This window comes from Drosophila nasuta, chromosome 2R (assembly GCF_023558535.2).
Source record: "Drosophila nasuta strain 15112-1781.00 chromosome 2R, ASM2355853v1, whole genome shotgun sequence".
Classification (NCBI taxonomy): Eukaryota; Metazoa; Arthropoda; class Insecta; order Diptera; family Drosophilidae; genus Drosophila; species Drosophila nasuta.
Window position 1 is genome coordinate 20,900,431 of NC_083456.1, and position 17,205 is coordinate 20,917,635.

Consider the following 17,205-nt stretch of genomic DNA (forward strand, 5'->3'; position numbering starts at 1 on the left):
TTATAAATACAAATGTCGCATCGGCAATAAGCAAAAAAATGTGGAACGCTTCACGATTTTGCGTGTCATCCTTGCGCAGGGGCCATGCTAATCTTCTCTGTATCGTTCCAATTTTAGTATATGTTCTGCCGAAGCAAGAACGAATGTAGCTCAACAAGCGCCCTATATAAATCATCATCCCCGAAAATAAGCACTTGGGAATTACAAGCAAAACAGAACAATTCCGTGGTAGCGCCATCTATGTTCTAAGTTGTGTATGAGACAATACAAATCGGTTTGAGCATCGACTAAGCGTGAAATGGTTCTTTAACTGGCTAAGGACTTTTTGGGGTTTTTTACAATAAGGTAATAAAATGAGATATTTGAATTTAAAGTTGAAAACACAAGTTTGTTTTTATTTTTGGACTACAATCGAGAGTTAAGATTTAGAGGCACGACTAATAGAGTTTTTGGTTATGACCAATCAGGGTTTCTCAATAGGAATTATAAATACAATTTATACACATAACAAATACAAAAAATTGAGTGCAGCTTGTAAAAAAGTGTTTAGTGTTCAGTATGATTGTGCTGTTCGAGATTCAGATTTCCCGCTGTCCACGCTCGCGACATTATTCGTGCTTCAGCTCTGGTTGTAGATCGAACCAGGACTTCAGACCAGCCGGCGTGGTGATATCACTGTCATCCAAAGGTATCTTGAGCTGCAATAAAAAATAAAAATGTTAGTTGGAGCAACAAAAAAAATGTGGAACGCTTCACGATTTTGCGTGTCATCCTTGCGCAGGGGCCATGCTAATCTTCTCTGTATCGTTCCAATTTTAGTATATGTTCTGCCGAAGCAAGAACGAAGTTAGCAAATTGCAGTCCCTATTTATACTGCACTCATGGCAAACTACAACTTGGGAATTACAAGCGCGTGTATGTCTGGCAAACATCAGGTAGGCGCTTTCTTAGCTAGGGGTGGATTACTGAATGCTACTTACCATGCCAATGATGGGACTGCCACTGGATAGAAAACCCTTTTGTGTGCAGACGGTGACCTCGAGCTCGGTGTGTCGCAGCTCGGCAATTGAAATGAGGTACTCGAAGGACGCATCATAAGTGGGATTGCAGTTGTCCTTGATGACGCTGGTCTTGCGCTTCGACTCCTTGCTGCGGCCAGGTAGCAAATACAGCTTAACATACGGATCAGGTATGCTGCTGGGATCGCGCAGAGGTATATGACTTATTTTGTGTATGGTCACGTCGAGTTTTTGCCTTTGTGCTGAGTACGTGAGAGAGAGCTGAATGCGACCCAGACCGTGCTCGCCAGCTGATGAAGTCGTTTCGGGTACGCGATGGGTTAGCACTTGACTGACCACTTCACTGATGGGTTTCTCCATCGAAGCGGAGGTTGAAATAACTGGCGTTACTTTAGTGGGCTCTTCCTCGATAATGGGCGACTCTGCAGAGAGACGCTTACTGATGACTTGAGTATCCTAAAAAACAGAATAAAAAGTCTTAAACGTATTACTCTCAGTTAATAATATTTTACTTTTACCTTAACAGCTGGAGGTGTCACTGTGGCCTCGGGTGTCTTAACGGAAGCGCTGCGTGCCAAGGCGGCAGCTTGTTCCAGAGTATCTGACTCCTCAATCTCACCGGCCTTCATAATGCGCAGAGATAGTGACATGTACAGCTTCGATTCAGGCCCAGACTTTTGCAACTGGAAGGGTTGCTGAATGACTTCCATGTTAAATTGTTTCAGAAGCGTGCTCAGAGTATAAGTGTATTGACCGATATCATTGCCAGTCTTCTGATCATAGATCTTAACATTCAAACATTCGTTGTCAGGGTTTGTTACGAGGAAAGTGAATCCTTGCTCCCAAACAGGCGAATCATCACGCAAGATCATTGCAGTTTGCTTCTTCTGCTTGTTCACGCTGCAAACAAGGTAGGGATCAGGTTTGGAGTTGGCACGTGCTTGCTGTAAACAAATTTAGTGTAGTGAATAAAAAAATATAGTAATAACTATAGAGAACTCACCTTCAAGTGTCTGGCGGAGTCGATGAAAACGCTGAGCACAGCAGAGCTCATGGTTGTCACGCGCAGCAATTGAGTTTCCAGAAGAATCTGTTGCAGATCATTGGGATCGGCTGTCAGCTTATACCATTGCAAACGCACATGGAGATCGCCATGCTTGGCCTCTTCCAATGGAAGCCACTGTGCAAAGATTAAGGGATTAATAATAATAATAACTATTATTTTTTATTATAATACTCACAGTATCGAGCACGCCCTTTTTGATGACGCTGGATATATCGATGGAGGCTCTAAAGTTGATAGATATGGCATTTAGTGTTTGGATAAATATTTATCTTATTTATAAAAAAGTATATTTGTTAAGTGTTTTAAGCGGGGTTTGGGTCGAAAGTGGAGTTTGTTTTAGGGAGTTTTGAGTAGAGTGTGAACTGTTCAGAAGTTCGGGCTTGTTTGTTTTTAGTAGTAATTGTGTTTGGTTTATTGAAGACTCATGTTAATGTGTTATCGATTGCATTGCCTAACCTGCCGAGCGACTCATCATCACTTGTGCGATCCCAATCAAAGAGTCTAAGCACCAGTATGGCACGTTGTGAGACCTCAACCACCGCCTTCTCCGATTCAGGCAACATTAATTTATGGCAATATGGAAGATATTGTATTAATACTGTTAGTTTTGCGCAACGAGCTTGACAAAAGGCTCTACAGTTGGTTATTGTATTTACAGTTAATCTGTTATTATATCTACTAAATACGATTCTAGAAATTCTATTCTATATACTTAGCATGCAGTGTTCAATACAGGGTGCTGCAACTGGTGGCGAGTGTTTGCGAGTATAGAATGTGTGTGTTTCAGGGCATGCAACAAGAATTAGTAATAGGCAGTAGTTAGTTCAATACATGGTTAGCATTTAGCGGTCAGTCTTTTTATGTTGTTGTGAAAGCGTTCGATATCAAATGTGAGGTTACAAAGAGAGTCTACGGCAGTGACTAACTCACTTGAGTCACGACTTTACTTTATAGATAGGGGTACTTTATTGAGAATTATTCTAGAATTCATCATCATAAATATACTTTTCTATTTCGTTTAATGTTACGATTGATAGGATCAAATCTTTACTTGATTTCGCAGTTTGTTTCAGTAGAGTTTTAAGTCAGTAATTAGTTAAGGAGACGCAACTTGGGAACAGATAAAAACGCAACAAGAACTCATAAAGCAGTAACAACTAGAAGTTAGCAATTAGAACACAGTATCATGCCGCAATACAACCTGCCCAATATATCATCGGCCTGTACGCCTGGCATACTTTGATCATAGTCCCACAATGAAATACCAACCAAGTGGTTGATGGTGGTAAAAATACTCGCCTAGAAAAACAAGTGTGTGTCGTAAATACGTGAGAGAAAGATACAAAATACAGATATATAGAGAAGAGAGTGAGAGAAAGAGAGAGAGAGAAAGAGAAGATACCATATAACATATAAATCTTTATTGGAGTTAGATCTTAACATGCAAGCAAGCAGTTGAAAGCCATCATTTCTAGTAAACAAACAATTAACTACGAGTATTACTCACATACTATTTGGGAGAAGAGGGAGAATTTTATGTTTGGATAGGGATTTGCAAGTTCATCGTGTTCAAGAATAACCCCAAGCCTGTTTGATTGATTGATATAGTTGGGATATAGCTTACCTGCCGAGGTCTTCATCTGTTTTGTTATCATCCGAGTCCTTCAATATTATGTCGACCCATTGGCCCATTTCAATAAAAACTGCCGTCTATAGTTTTCAGAGGCGCGAGACGCACAAACAAAATACGAGTACATAATGTCAAGAAATATGCATGGAAATCAAAAAATGAAATGATAATAGAAAGATATAAACAGAACAACAAAAGGCTACGGCATCAACAAAGTAAGTGATATAAATATATATGTGTGTGTGTGTGTATGTGTTTGTGTGGCATGCAGCAATCGATTGGCAAACGGCAACAATAGACTACAAAAAAGCATACGCTGTGTTTTCTTTTTTTTTTTAATTTTCTTTTGCATTGCATTGCACTGCATTGCGTATACGCACCTCGCACCAATAATCCCACTTGGGATTCACATTATTATCAATAATTTGTGTTCTAAACTCCTGGGCGCCCACATTGATAATGGCATATGGATCAGATTTGCCCTTACCCAGCACACTGATGTCTTTCTTCATCAGGTTCTTGGCCTCGACCACATGAATGCGCAGCAGACCCTGAGAAAAACAAGAACATTAAAATACCATCTGCTTAGGTTCAATACCTATAACTCACCTCTGGCTCGGGCATCTTGAGTGCCACAGCGGGCACCTCGTCGCTGAGTGAAATGGGCAATTTGTTGGGCAACACCATCACATTGCCAATCTGCTCCACAATGATGCGACGCAATAGATCGGACAAACCAGGCATGTCCATAAAATCAATCACACCCACCAGATTAAAGTCAATATTGGGATTGTTGAGGAAAAAGATCTGCAGTCCACCAACCAGCGGCATGGAGCGAATCAATGGCTTCATCACCACACGCACCCAGCCGTGTATTTGGAAGTCCTTGATGCCACCCTTCATGCCACCCAAATAGAAATTGATGTCACAATCGCTGGCATAGAACAAGTCCAGATCCATGATAATCTCGTTGCGGTCCACGTTCTTATCGTAGATCTTGACGCCTCCAATACGTGGCGGAATCGTGCCCAAGATGATGCGATCAAAGCGAAAGCCATTCATCTTGTATTGCGACAAAGCGAGCGCCACATTCGGTTCGATTGTCTCCTTGACCAGGGTGCGGGCAAAATGATTTGCATTCGGCCAGACTTGCTTCAATATCTGTACGAAATTTGTCAAGCATTGTGCAGTGTGCATAGATAGCTGAGATTCTTACCTTATTCAGCCACTCGGCACGCTCCACATCCGGGAAATAAACCCAGGCGGGCAGCTCATCGATGCGTGCCAATATTACATCTTTCTCCGAGGCCAAGGCCGAGGCCTTGGCAATGTCACGTTTCTTCTCCGACGTCTTGGCCAGCTGATCGCGGGCCACAGACAGAATGACGGGTGCAATCAGCCAGGCCACGGACCAACCCATATAGCCGACCATATAAATGGAGCCCACAATTGCGATCTTTTTGCTCACCGAATACAACACCGAGAATATGCTGTTGTCATCGCTGGTGCGTGCTTTTGCTACCGTTGTTGTTGTTGCAGTCGTTGTTGTGGCTGTGGTGGTTCCATTTGCCGTCGCTGGCGATGGCGACACTTCACTCATGTCGGCTAGTTTTGCCAGCGGCACAATGGGTGTCTCCTGGTCTGGATCCGGTGGCACAATAAACTCAGCCAACAGCACAGTTGACCCTTCGGAAGTTGTATCACTGCAAACAACAGGCATAAAATGAGCACAAAGAATAATACATATACTATTTATTTTTATAGTTTTTAGCGCCGTTTGCTTAGCCGGGTGATAAAAAGTATTACACATAGGGCAGCTGATTCATTAGCGTTGAATGCCGCCTCATCTTGATGCGTCCCGGCATTCTGCTCGCTCGATTCTCGATGATGATGATGATGTCACTTTTCTACGTTTGGCAAAAAGATGATTCTAAATGTTTATGGTCTTTATATGGTATGTGTTAGTTATAAACTTTGCCGTCGTAATTCGTTTTTATACCGTATATTCACTTTTCACGTTACGAGCAATTTCTTTTATATGCTTTACGTATTACGCATACGTCGCGTGGGCTAGCGAAATTGACATACTTTCGTTTCGACGGGGGTCGTACAAGTGGCAACAACAACAAACACCTGTTGAGTTCAAAGCAAGTTAGCATCCATAATTCAGCTTTATGGTGTATATTTACTCTGTTGTGTTTGTAGTTTTTGATACCCTAACCCGCAGAATGGCATCATGATAGAATGTCTAAGGGTAGTAGCGAAGGAGACGAATGCCATAAAGTTTACATGCAAAGGCGAAAGCAATGTCGACACGACCCCAACATTCTACAAGTATTTTTATACACAAACAAAAACAAACAAATTAATCCGACAGCTAGTGGAAACTTGATAGAGATGTTGCTCTTTGTTTAAAATAAAGTACATGCTCATGCTTGGGGTTTTTGCAATTAGTAGAGAAAAATAAATATTTAACATGCTAATAAAATGATGAAAATATTTGTGGTATTATTATCTTTAACGATTTTTCAATTGCTAGAAATTAAATATTTGTATAACATAATTATTTATACAAATAATTAGCAACCGAATTCTCTTCCTTTGAAAGGAGAGCGTACAAATACTTCGCTTTGCCACAATTGGCCACAACACTCTGCCTTCTTTTGGGCTCATCTATAATTTAAAGCTCTTGGGTAAATTTACAAATTGCTCGCTGCCCTGTCGCCCCCTCGTTGGCACCGTCATCATTGCCATCATCATCATCGTCAGCGTCAGCATCGCTGACTGTTGACTTTTCTTAACAAAATATTTTGTTTATGTTTTAATTCATTTTCGTTTCAAGTTGCTGCTGCCACGCCCCCATCTCCCACTCTCTAACGTCTTCAACAACCGAGTTATTTTGGAGCTCATCCCTTGACTTTAGCGTGTATAGAATAACTTTTTTGCCATTGTCTTAACTTGTTCATTGTTATGCCATAAAGTTGAAGTGAGCTTTTGTTTTAACGATAAAGTAATGAGTTCAGTTGATGGAAATGTAAGCGGGTGGTAAGTGGGTGGCTAAATGGTAGCTAGGCGTCGTCAATGTTGCCGTTACTAAGCTATGCTAATTTCCGTACGTTTTATATTTCGAATTTACTCAAGAGCTCGGGACATTTGTCATGGAAAATGCGCTGCTTGGGATTGTGGGAATTTGTCTAGGTCTCTGGGCACCTGTTGAGTGCCTTATGAAGCCAGGCAGCTCAAAATAAACAAAGAGAGAGGGAGAGAGAGAGAGAGACTGAAAAGAGAGTCGAAACAGATGGGAGGTGATGTCTGACATAATTTTAGCAGTCTGCTGCCTTCAATTGGCATCCCAATGCCAGTCAAGCCAAGAACTTGAACTCACTTAACAACTATTCACATATGAATTTTGATATTTATTTCTCTCTCACTCTCTATTCTCACTCTATTGCTGGCTCTCAATCGGTCTCACTTATTCACTCGACGTTTTTATAGAATGACGTAGTCGACTGATTGATGTAGTTGCTGCTGCTGATGTTGTTGCTGCTGTTAAATGTGCGATTTCAACATGTTATACGGGTGACCTGCTTGCTGGCCATGTGCTTAGTGTTTCTTTGATAGTGTAAATAATGTAATGAATATACAAAACAAAATAGAATACGTTAATTGTTGCATCACCTCATCGTTTTGTTAGTGTTGTGCACGTCTCAGTGTTTTTTGTTTGTTGTTTATTTGAAGCTTCTGCCGTTTGTGTTGTCTGTGTGCGAGTGCTAAAAATGAAAATTGCAATAAATAAACAAACAGAAATTCAAAAAATATGTGCGAGCACAATAAATAAAATATTGATAAAGCACACAATAGGGGTAAAGTCTTTAAATTAGTATAAATTGTTCATGACTCAAGTATAATTGAATTCCATTAAATGTATAATTGATTTATGACGATTAAATTTATGAGTTATTTGAACACTTTTCCAATTCGATTATATTTCTATAGACATTGAAATGAAAAATTATCGAATCAAATCAGCTGTGAAAACTTATCAGCTATAAAAATATTTTATTGAGCTGTCGCTGCATGTTTCCGCCTTTTCAATTTCACCGAAATACAATTTCTGACCTTTTTCAATTGCAATTGTTAATAAATTATGTGTATCTAGTACATTCTGCATATCTATAAATGTATTTTTAACCGCTCACACACAAAATGTTATTCATTTGAAATTCACAAACATTGCCACACACATATTCACAAACAAATGTTTTCAAGTATCTGAAATTCTTAAATATATAGTATACAAAGTAGATATAAAAAGTTGCCAATATGGAATACTGTTTGTGTATTTTTATCAAGTTCTATTTCTCGTTCGTTCTCCAAACAACAACAAGTAAACAAATCGCATTTGTCTTTGGTTTTTGCGGCTCATTTGTTGAATGTTTTATTTTGGTGCCTTAGAAACCGGATTCTCTGATTACGCATCAAACAGAAACCAAAGTTTGAGCAACAACAACAATTTCAGAAATCGTATTACGCACCCAAGAAAACAACACTTTATAAACTCTCTTTGGTTTTTCGTTTTTGTCGTTTTTTTTCTTAGATTTTTTTTTTTAATATTTTTTTTATTTGTTGCTGATTGCGCGACGCGCTTGACGACTTGGCGCCGTCGACGACGTTTTGAAAACTGAACGGAAATTCTGAAGGCGACAGCCAATAGAAGATGTTTGAGTAAAAGCTTCGCAGCGTTAGCGCGTTTTGAGCAAAAGCTCCCGCACAGCAGCCAGGCAATGCGGTTTCTACGGGTATTAGCAGTAGATTCTTTGGCGCCATGCGGGGTCCGATTCAACAAGGCTGGGCGACACTGTTCAGCAAATCAGCTTACAACACATAATGATATATAATTCCAATTAAAATTGAATTACAACTAAGCAACTAAGAATTGAATTATTTATGTAGTTGCCATATTGTGAATTATGTTGAAGAATTTCTCAAGTATTTTGTAATAAAATAAGTTTGGCCTATTCTGCTCTGTACCACAAAGAAGCTTCCTCATAATAATTCCAATACAAATGAAATTGCTTTGTAATCTGTTTATTTACCACATTTTGATTTATTGAATTCACTGTAAATATGTGAATTAGGTTAAAGAAATCATAAAGTATTTTGTAATAAAACAAATCCGGTTTCCAAGACTAGCTTTAATTACTCTCTTTATGATGTTTGCTAATTACTCAACAAACAGCATAAAACTAAAACATTAAACGTAATTATTTCCCTGGAGCTTTCTTACTAAACTAAAAGAAAGAAAGTTATAAAATTTCAACAGCTAAGCACACTCAAATTTATAGGCATTAAGAAGTTACATAACAGCCAGTAAACGTATTTATGTTGCATAGTGTAAGTGGCAGAACAATGGCTAATTACATAGACAGGACCTAGATCAACGGTTAATTGTTAATTGTCGCTATTTGTGGCTGTCAAGTTTTGCGGCTGATGTTGCAATTGATAGCTGTTTGTCGTTAGTTTGGGCAATTTGGCATACGCGTTGAGGGAACAGACCGCAATAAGCTGTGTCGGATTAAAGCTAGAGTAGCAGCCAGCATGTGCTTTTTCATAAATAACAAATGGGCGTGTAACACATGACGTATGAGTAATAATCGCATGGCGTATGCATTTTTAATGCCGCCAGCAGATTAAAAGGTAAACTGAGAGGAAGCGCCACAAAAAAAAAGCGCAAATCAAACACAAACAAACCTACACCTGGTCCAGCTTTAATGTGGCCTTCAACACACACATACACACACACACTTGCATACGCAACACACTTTAGTGCACATTGTTTGCCTGCAGGAGGGCTTGGCATGTATGCTGTTGAAGGACACTCGGCTGCTGCTGCTGCTGCTGTTGCTGATGTTGTTGCTGCTGCAGGCAATGCCAGTCAAATGCCTGCATGAAATTCCGCTCCTGGGGAATTTTGAAATTTGCCAAGCATTTGCCTTGTGCTTGCTCAGGATATGCTTAGTGCCTCCGGTCTCAAAATGATTATACGCCAATTAGAGACGACAATAACATGAATATTTACTGGACACAATTTCCTTGATATTAATTCTTAAATACTTTGCAAATTTCTTATTATTGCTGATAAAATTTCTACTCATTTTTTTTTTTTTGGCTGCTTACTCACGTATCACGTGTCACGCCTTCAGCTTTATTGTTCATTGCATGTGATTTGATTTGTAGTAATTGTTCAATAAATATTTGATTTACCCTAACTTCATTTCGTTGTTTTTTTAGTTTGAATTGAGCATACGGGTCGTATGTGTAATAAGGTCTGGGGCATAAGTTTTGCCCCTCAAACTTTAAGTGAAGCATTTGTATACTCATAGCTTTAACTGTGATGTTTGCATATTGATTGTCGACAGTGTAGTAAACGCTTTTAAGCGCTGCCACGTCGACAATTGTGCCACAAGAACTTGCAACATCAATTGGGGTCATGAGGTTGAATGGTTGAAGCCGTCAACAGCGAACGTCAGCCAAGCAAACAAGTTGAAATTGTCCTTTAAGGCATCTAGGATGTTTGTGTGTTTGTTTTCTCTCATATTTTGCCAAGCACTGAGTTTTGTCGTGCTTGGATAAATGACGTCACGTTGCCGTAGTCGTTGATTTATTGGGTGTGCAGTAAAGCACAACGATTCGATTTGAATCGAAGCGTAAATGTAACAAATTGTCAGCCCATAGGTAAGAGAAAAGAAAATGGAGGCGATTGTGATTGTGAAACAAGACAGTTGCGCATTGATTGCATGCCACGCGCTCGTGCGACTCATAAATGAAACTAAATTGAGTTAATTAGCTGCATTAGCTTTACACATGTTGAATAGATTATTAACGGTGAACAGCATGTGATTAGGTTTCTCCTGTTGCTGGTTTTTATAACAGTAGTAATAAACAGGACACGCGCAGAAAACTCAATTAGTGCGCTGCAGCCAGCTGGGAATATTCCAAAAAGCACACACATAAATATGTAATGATTCAGGCAAAACTTATGCAAGATTGTCGCATGATTTCATGTTTGAATCTCAGCGAGTCTCGCTTGCCACACTTCATATGGAATTCACATACATACAGAGCGAAACATAGTATTATATGCCTGACTTGCTCTCACTTCGTCAGTTCATTCAGCTCGCCAACTCGCAATACAATTTGCATCCACACATCGCATTCAATATTAAAACAAAGTTCTTTACAGTCAGCCGCAGAAGTGCTTAAATCCTTAAAGCCGTCGGCTATTAAAGCACAAGTTTTCCACCGGAAAAGCCATATGAAAATTTGACTCTGCCACAGCATGTACTCGAGTACTCGTTTCCTGATGATGTTTCCGTAAAATGGCCGCAGGGATACATATAAAGTAAGCAAAAACTCGATGGCAAATGAAAGCACACAGCCTCAACCTCAACCTTAATCTAATCCTCAACAAAAACTGAAACCTGAGCCAGACACTTATGTGGGCCAAACCGAGGCAGACCATTAAATTAGCTAACAAATATGCCAGCTTACGAATATTGTGTATGTATTCACAATTTCTAGACCCCAAAAATCCAAATGTTTCTCTCCTCATTGCGGTTAAGTCAGGATGGGAACTATTAATAGACATTATTATCGCTTCAATCAGCCGCCTTTGCCGGACGGCAAAACACAAACCGACACCGAGAAAAACCCACTAAATGCACAATTCGAATGTTTGCTTATGAATTATACAGAAGTTGTGCCCCAAGCAAGTCCAATAAAAATGCCACAAACAAGGTAAGTAAAAACAGGACCACAACAAAACGGGCAGAAAAACAATTGCTTCCAAAAAATTCTCAACAACAACATGGAATAAAAATGAGAATGAAACAAAAGGAAACACGCACGGAAATCGTCGGCGACCGAGGGAAGCAATTAAGCGGCCGATGGCTTTAAGAGATTGACTACAAGATATCCTCGAAAAAAATGTGATACCATATGGCAAGCAAGCACAGAATTTTAAGCCAACTATAAAAAGAAGTCTGGCTTAATTATTAAACAAGTCCTCTTTAAGTTTGTCTTAAAAATCTTATTTAATATGCCATAAATTATGTCAGTTAAACTTGGGAAAATTTATAACACGTTTGCAGGTGGATTAGAATACACGAAAAAGAAAATCTGTGAAAGTTGTTCGTATATTTTTAGTGCATCTTTTGTGCGCTTCTGATATAAAAACACATTTTTAAATCTTTTCTTGGTATAATTTAAAATGAAGTGAAACATTTATTATTTTTGGGTGCACATAACTTCATAACATTTCTATTTAATGGTGAACAAGTTATTGTATTAAAAATTAAATTGTATGTTAAGTAAAATAAAATGTACATCCATAAACTTTGAACCAAGTTATGTTTGAATTTGGGTACAAACAACATTAAAGCATTTAATTTGAAGTGAAGTGAAAATTCCAATATTTTTGTGAGGAATAAATACATTTTATAATCATAAAATAGATGGTTTCTTCATCTTGAAATAATAATATTGTAATATTGAAATAATAATAAACTATAAACTATAATATAAATAATATAAACTTTAAGTAGTGCAACGATCCTTTAGAGGTAACTCCCAATTTCATAGAGTATTTATTTGCATTGCTAAAGTGTAAAGTGAAAATTCGCTGTAAGCTTTTCCTTTCCAACAGAGACGTCTGTCACAGTTGTCAGCTGTAAGCTGTAACCTGTGTGTGTGTGTGTGTGTGCGTGTGAGTTGTGAGTGTATGCATTTATCATACCGAAAAAAGGAGCGTACGTGATCAACCACAACAGTAATAACAATAACTGTCACACAAAAGTACACCCGCCACCACGTGAGAGGCTTCTTCTGCCTTCTGTTGGTTGCCCCTGAATGTGGTTTTCACTTTAATTATCCTTGGCGTCAAGTGCAAAAAGCAGCCATAACAAAAAAGTTGTTATCCTTCAACGGGCTCGTCATAAATGTGTGGATACAACGAATTGTCTGTCCAGCTGTCTGCCTTTCTGTCTGTCTGTCCGTTGTCAGCTTTGCTGTTGGGTGACATCTCTGTTTGTGTGCGTTTTTGTTTGGTGGCGACACTTCAAAGCGTTGTCTCACTTGTGCGCTGACAACAAACGCACTGCGTATCATAGTTTGCCACAATTTCCAGAGTATTACGCAGCTAAGCACACACACTCACACACAGACACTGTTACAGTATCCTGACAAGAGCAATAAACAGCAAACTAAAGCGATAACCAAAGGCTTGACCCTCCACCACTTACATCTACTGCATTTTTAATGTTGACTTGCAAATTTCGCTTACAGTTTTGCAGTCCCAGTCCCAGTCCCAGTCTCAGATGTTTGCTGCTGCTGCCACTTGAGTAATGAAAGGCGGTCTCGCAAGGCGCGACACAGGGACACAAGAAGCCAACGAGTTTTGGCAGAGGCAAGAAACACAACACTACAATTGCTGTGCGACACTTTTTTTTCCACTTTTTTTCTCTTTGATCCTTTCACTTAGTCTATTGATTCGAAGCTGGCAAACCGGAATTTCCACAAAAGAAAAGCGCGCGCTTCGTTCTTGTTTGGTTAACGTCACAGTCAGCTACAGCGAAAGCGACAACGACAGCGTTTTTGTTTTTCGTTTTTTTTGGGCGACGTAAGGACGACCTTAACAGTTGCTCATCGCACGCGTCTCGCGCACAACTGACTGCCGCACAATGTCAGCCGCACAAATATCACTCATACGCAGCGTGTGACCCACATTTCGGGCAGCACAAAAACGACTCAAACAATCCCATTGTCAGAGAGTCGCCAAGCGAGAGAGAGAGAGCGAGCTTTGAGCACATTTGCGACACAGCAGCTTGACGTTTGTTTACATTCGTTGCTATTTTTGGCGCCAAAATGTGGGAAACAACTGTTGCAGCAACTGTCAATTGGGGTGGCTGCCACAAATAGCAGCACATTAGGCGAAGTGCAGCCGCATCGCTGCACTGTATTTATTTTCAATTTCGGTGGATATTTTAAAATTAGCAAAATGCAAGCGAATAATCTTTTGGGCATTAAATGCTTATTAACATTTGATAAATTTATAGCTACATAAAATGTAAATTTGAGTTTGAACATTGAATTTAATCATTTATTTGCTTATTTTAAATATGTTGCACAGTTGTTTCTTTTATTTTGTAAATATACTTAAACATGTTTACATTGTAATTTAATTCCAAGTTTCAATTTGAATGAAAGCTCAAGCATGCGCGCGGTTTGAGAAGCACTGTGCGCTGCTAAAATGGCGAAGCTCAAACCAACAGCGAATAGTTTTGCAGCCATTGAAGAAATGCTAAAGTTGGCTAAGCGATTATTTTTAAAACGCTTTATGACTATTAGAGAATTCAAAAACTTAAATAATATTCATATATAAAATAAGTTTAAACATAATTTATTAGTTTATAATTTATTTCATTTATTTAAGTTGTATTATTTATTCAATTTATTTAACTTAAACAATACCTTTCCAACTATTTGTAGACATTCTTACGAAGTTTATACTGTATTTACTTCATAATGAACATAAATGGAATTAAATATTTTGTTTATTTTGTATATCCACTTCAGAACAGCATTGAGTTGTAGATTGACTGCCACATGTCGTCTTTTGTACACGTTGAAATGAAATAACAAAAAAAATCACACTCCAATTATTTTCTGTCTGAGGTAAAAACTATTTAATTTTTTTGCGCGTAAACTTCATGAAATGACTTTGTACATCACATCGGAGCGTTGATGGCATTACGAGTTAACTCTATGACAGCTACAGACTCTCAACAAGTCTGCCAATAAATTGTGTTTATTCTTACTTTATAACGCGTAGATAAAAACCTTTTAATAGCGCCATATTTTGCATGCCAGTTTAGTTGACACAAAAAATAAATCAAAATGCTGCACAGAAAATATGACAAAAAAGACGAAAGCATAAACGTAAATAGAGAACAGAAAAAAACATAGAAAAGAATGCAAAAGCAAAAGCGACAAAAAACAGTTCGCCATCAAAAATCTGACAGCTCACAATGTAGAACAAAAACTAAAAAGCAACAACAATAGAATCGTGTGATGAACAAATTTATGTGTTAGCCAATGGAATTTTATGTGCTTTTATATTAATAGGCAGTTTTTTTCCTATAATGATGCAAGCTATAAAATGTGTAATGATTCTGAAATGTTGGGCACAACTTTCATTTTCTTACAAATGAAATGTCAGTGAAATAAAATATATATTCCTTCAATATTTACGACACATTAAATGCAAAGCCAAATAAAGTGTAGCTCTCTTCATCCCTTCCACCAATGCGTCACGGCCATCATAAAGGGTTAAAATATGGTTTTTTCCTTTTCTTTTCTTTTTTTTGGCGACAGCGCATGCCATGCATAATAATAAATATGAGTGGAGACAACAACAATTCATATAATAATAATAATAAAAATATAACAAGAAATTCAGTTGGTAAAAACAACATGTGTATAACATCAGTCTCGAAGCGTTTGTTGTTTTTGTTCTTTTCGTACTCCCCTCCCCTCCCCTCGAGCGCAATTCCCAGTCAGACCCAAACCCTCGCAGACTTACCCGCTCCCTCTACTCCCTTCCATTGCGTTACAGACGGCAGCTAATGCAATAATAAGAACATCGGCAGTGCGGTTTGAGTATATATACACATGTTCATATATATATATGTATTTGAGAAACTCAAGCGAAGCTCTAACAAGTTGAAGGCAATTTATCATTTATAATTTTGTCAGTAAAAATACCCTGTCAACAACTGCAATGTAATTGCCAGCTTTTAAAAAAGTAATGCTTAAAATAATAACTACAAATTAGAAATATACTAAATTTGTATTTAACACAAGATTTATACTTTACTGCCTCAACTAATATATCCTTACTCAACTTCAGTATAGGGTATAAACAGCATGACGCCATTTTAAAGTGATGCCTTCCGCTTTTATTATATTGCAGACGTTCGAAGACTCAACGCTGAGCCACTTGCTGAAGGTTCGAGACACACACACACACACATAAAACACAGTCGACATATAAATAAGATTTATTGTAAGTGGAGAGCATATATTCATATATGCATAATATATATACAGAAATCTGCATATATGCTTTGCAAATTGTGTAGGAGTGATTTCTTTAAGATCGACTAAAGAGAGATTTATGAGTAAAGGTTTCACATATATGTTAACTAGATATCTTTCTTTATCTACATAAAGAAGCCAAGATAAATTGAATCGTTGGTTGTTAAGCTCTGGCAAATACTTGACATATCTGCTGCTTGTTGGCTAATCTAGTGCACTTTAAATAACTCGCAATCAGTCGGATTTCAAAAAACACAATCTCTGCTCACACTGCATGAGATCCTTTTTTTTCTCTCCTCTGCCACAGCAACACACACAACACACACACACACACACACAGAGCACAGGGAGAACGATAAACCGGAAGTGCTTGACGCTTTTGCATATCCTCAAGTGCCACTGAGTGGTGCTATTGCTTTCATTTGTGGTGCTTATCGCACTCTCACTCAAAACAGAGAGCACCCTTATCCCCCCTCCGCAATCCCCGCACAGCTCCTGCTGTGTCAAGTGCACATGTGTTTGTTACTATTCTATGTTAGTTTTTCCTGCTGGCAGCGTTCTATTCTTTCTCTCTCTCTCTCGCTTTTGGTTTGTGCTTCTATTTTTGTATCGCTGACCATGACAGTTTTTAGTCGCAACCCCCTGACCCCCCGCTCTCTCTCTCCCTTTGGCCCTTGTAGTCGTTGCAAAACTGTCCAGAACATAAATGACATTTATATTGGTTATAGAATGTATTAGAAGAAATTGTTGCTGTTGTTCCCTCTCTTTTTTTTTTTTTGGTTGCTGCTGCCGTTGCTGTTGTTATCGTGTACGTGCGGCCATTTTTGGTCATAAAAGCGTAACAATAACAAACAATTTTTACGACACAAACGTTGGCCAAAAAGGTCAAGTTATGAAAAATGACAAGAGCACCAACAACAACAACAACAATAACGACAACATAAACGCTGCCAAGCCAAAAGTAATAGTTAAGATTTCTGCTTGGAAAAGCATTGAAAACTCTTTGCACAATATTGGCAAAAACAACAAACAACAAACAGCAACTTTAATACCGAAAAAAGCAAAAAAAAATAAAACGAAACAAAAATCATTAGTTGGTTGCATGGTCAAAGCGCAGGTTAAGCGTTAAAAATTGCGTATACGACACGTGGCAAGCGAGCCAAACGCAAATGTCACAGCGAAAGGTGACGTTTCTATGTGTGTGTGTGTGTGTGTGTGTGTGTGTGTTCGTGGCTTAGGCAATACGCGTGCTTTTGGCATATTTGTGTGCTCACTCGACTGACACACACACATACACACACACACACATAGAAACACACGCAATCACAAACACGCGT

The 17,205-nt window shown here is 38.6% G+C and overlaps 1 protein-coding gene and 2 non-coding genes across 5 annotated transcripts; all 3 read right to left on the reverse strand.

Annotated features, from left to right (window-relative positions):
- Nucleotides 1–32: 32 nt before the first annotated feature.
- On the reverse strand, nt 33–8,379 carry LOC132784158 (extended synaptotagmin-2). Of its 3 annotated transcripts, none has more exons than XM_060789577.1 (11): nt 8,251–8,379; nt 7,394–7,485; nt 4,932–5,418; nt 4,325–4,876; nt 4,096–4,266; nt 2,542–2,627; nt 2,261–2,309; nt 2,023–2,199; nt 1,538–1,963; nt 981–1,475; nt 33–698 (listed from the first exon to the last, which is right to left on the reverse strand). In XM_060789577.1, the coding sequence occupies exons 2-11, from the start codon at nt 7,396–7,398 to the stop codon at nt 609–611; spliced, it is 2,538 nt and encodes an 845-aa protein (XP_060645560.1). In that variant the 5' UTR covers nt 7,399–7,485; nt 8,251–8,379; the 3' UTR covers nt 33–608. The 3 variants fall into 3 exon arrangements, with proteins under 3 accessions (XP_060645560.1, XP_060645558.1, XP_060645559.1); XM_060789575.1 differs by lacking the exon at nt 2,542–2,627 and adding an exon at nt 3,287–3,384; XM_060789576.1 differs by lacking the exon at nt 2,542–2,627 and adding an exon at nt 3,710–3,795.
- Nucleotides 35–141, reverse strand: LOC132787893 (U6 spliceosomal RNA). Its single transcript, XR_009632592.1, has one exon. It is a non-coding gene; the product is annotated as a U6 spliceosomal RNA (small nuclear RNA).
- Nucleotides 737–843, reverse strand: LOC132787894 (U6 spliceosomal RNA). Its single transcript, XR_009632593.1, has one exon. It is a non-coding gene; the product is annotated as a U6 spliceosomal RNA (small nuclear RNA).
- Nucleotides 8,380–17,205: the final 8,826 nt, after the last annotated feature.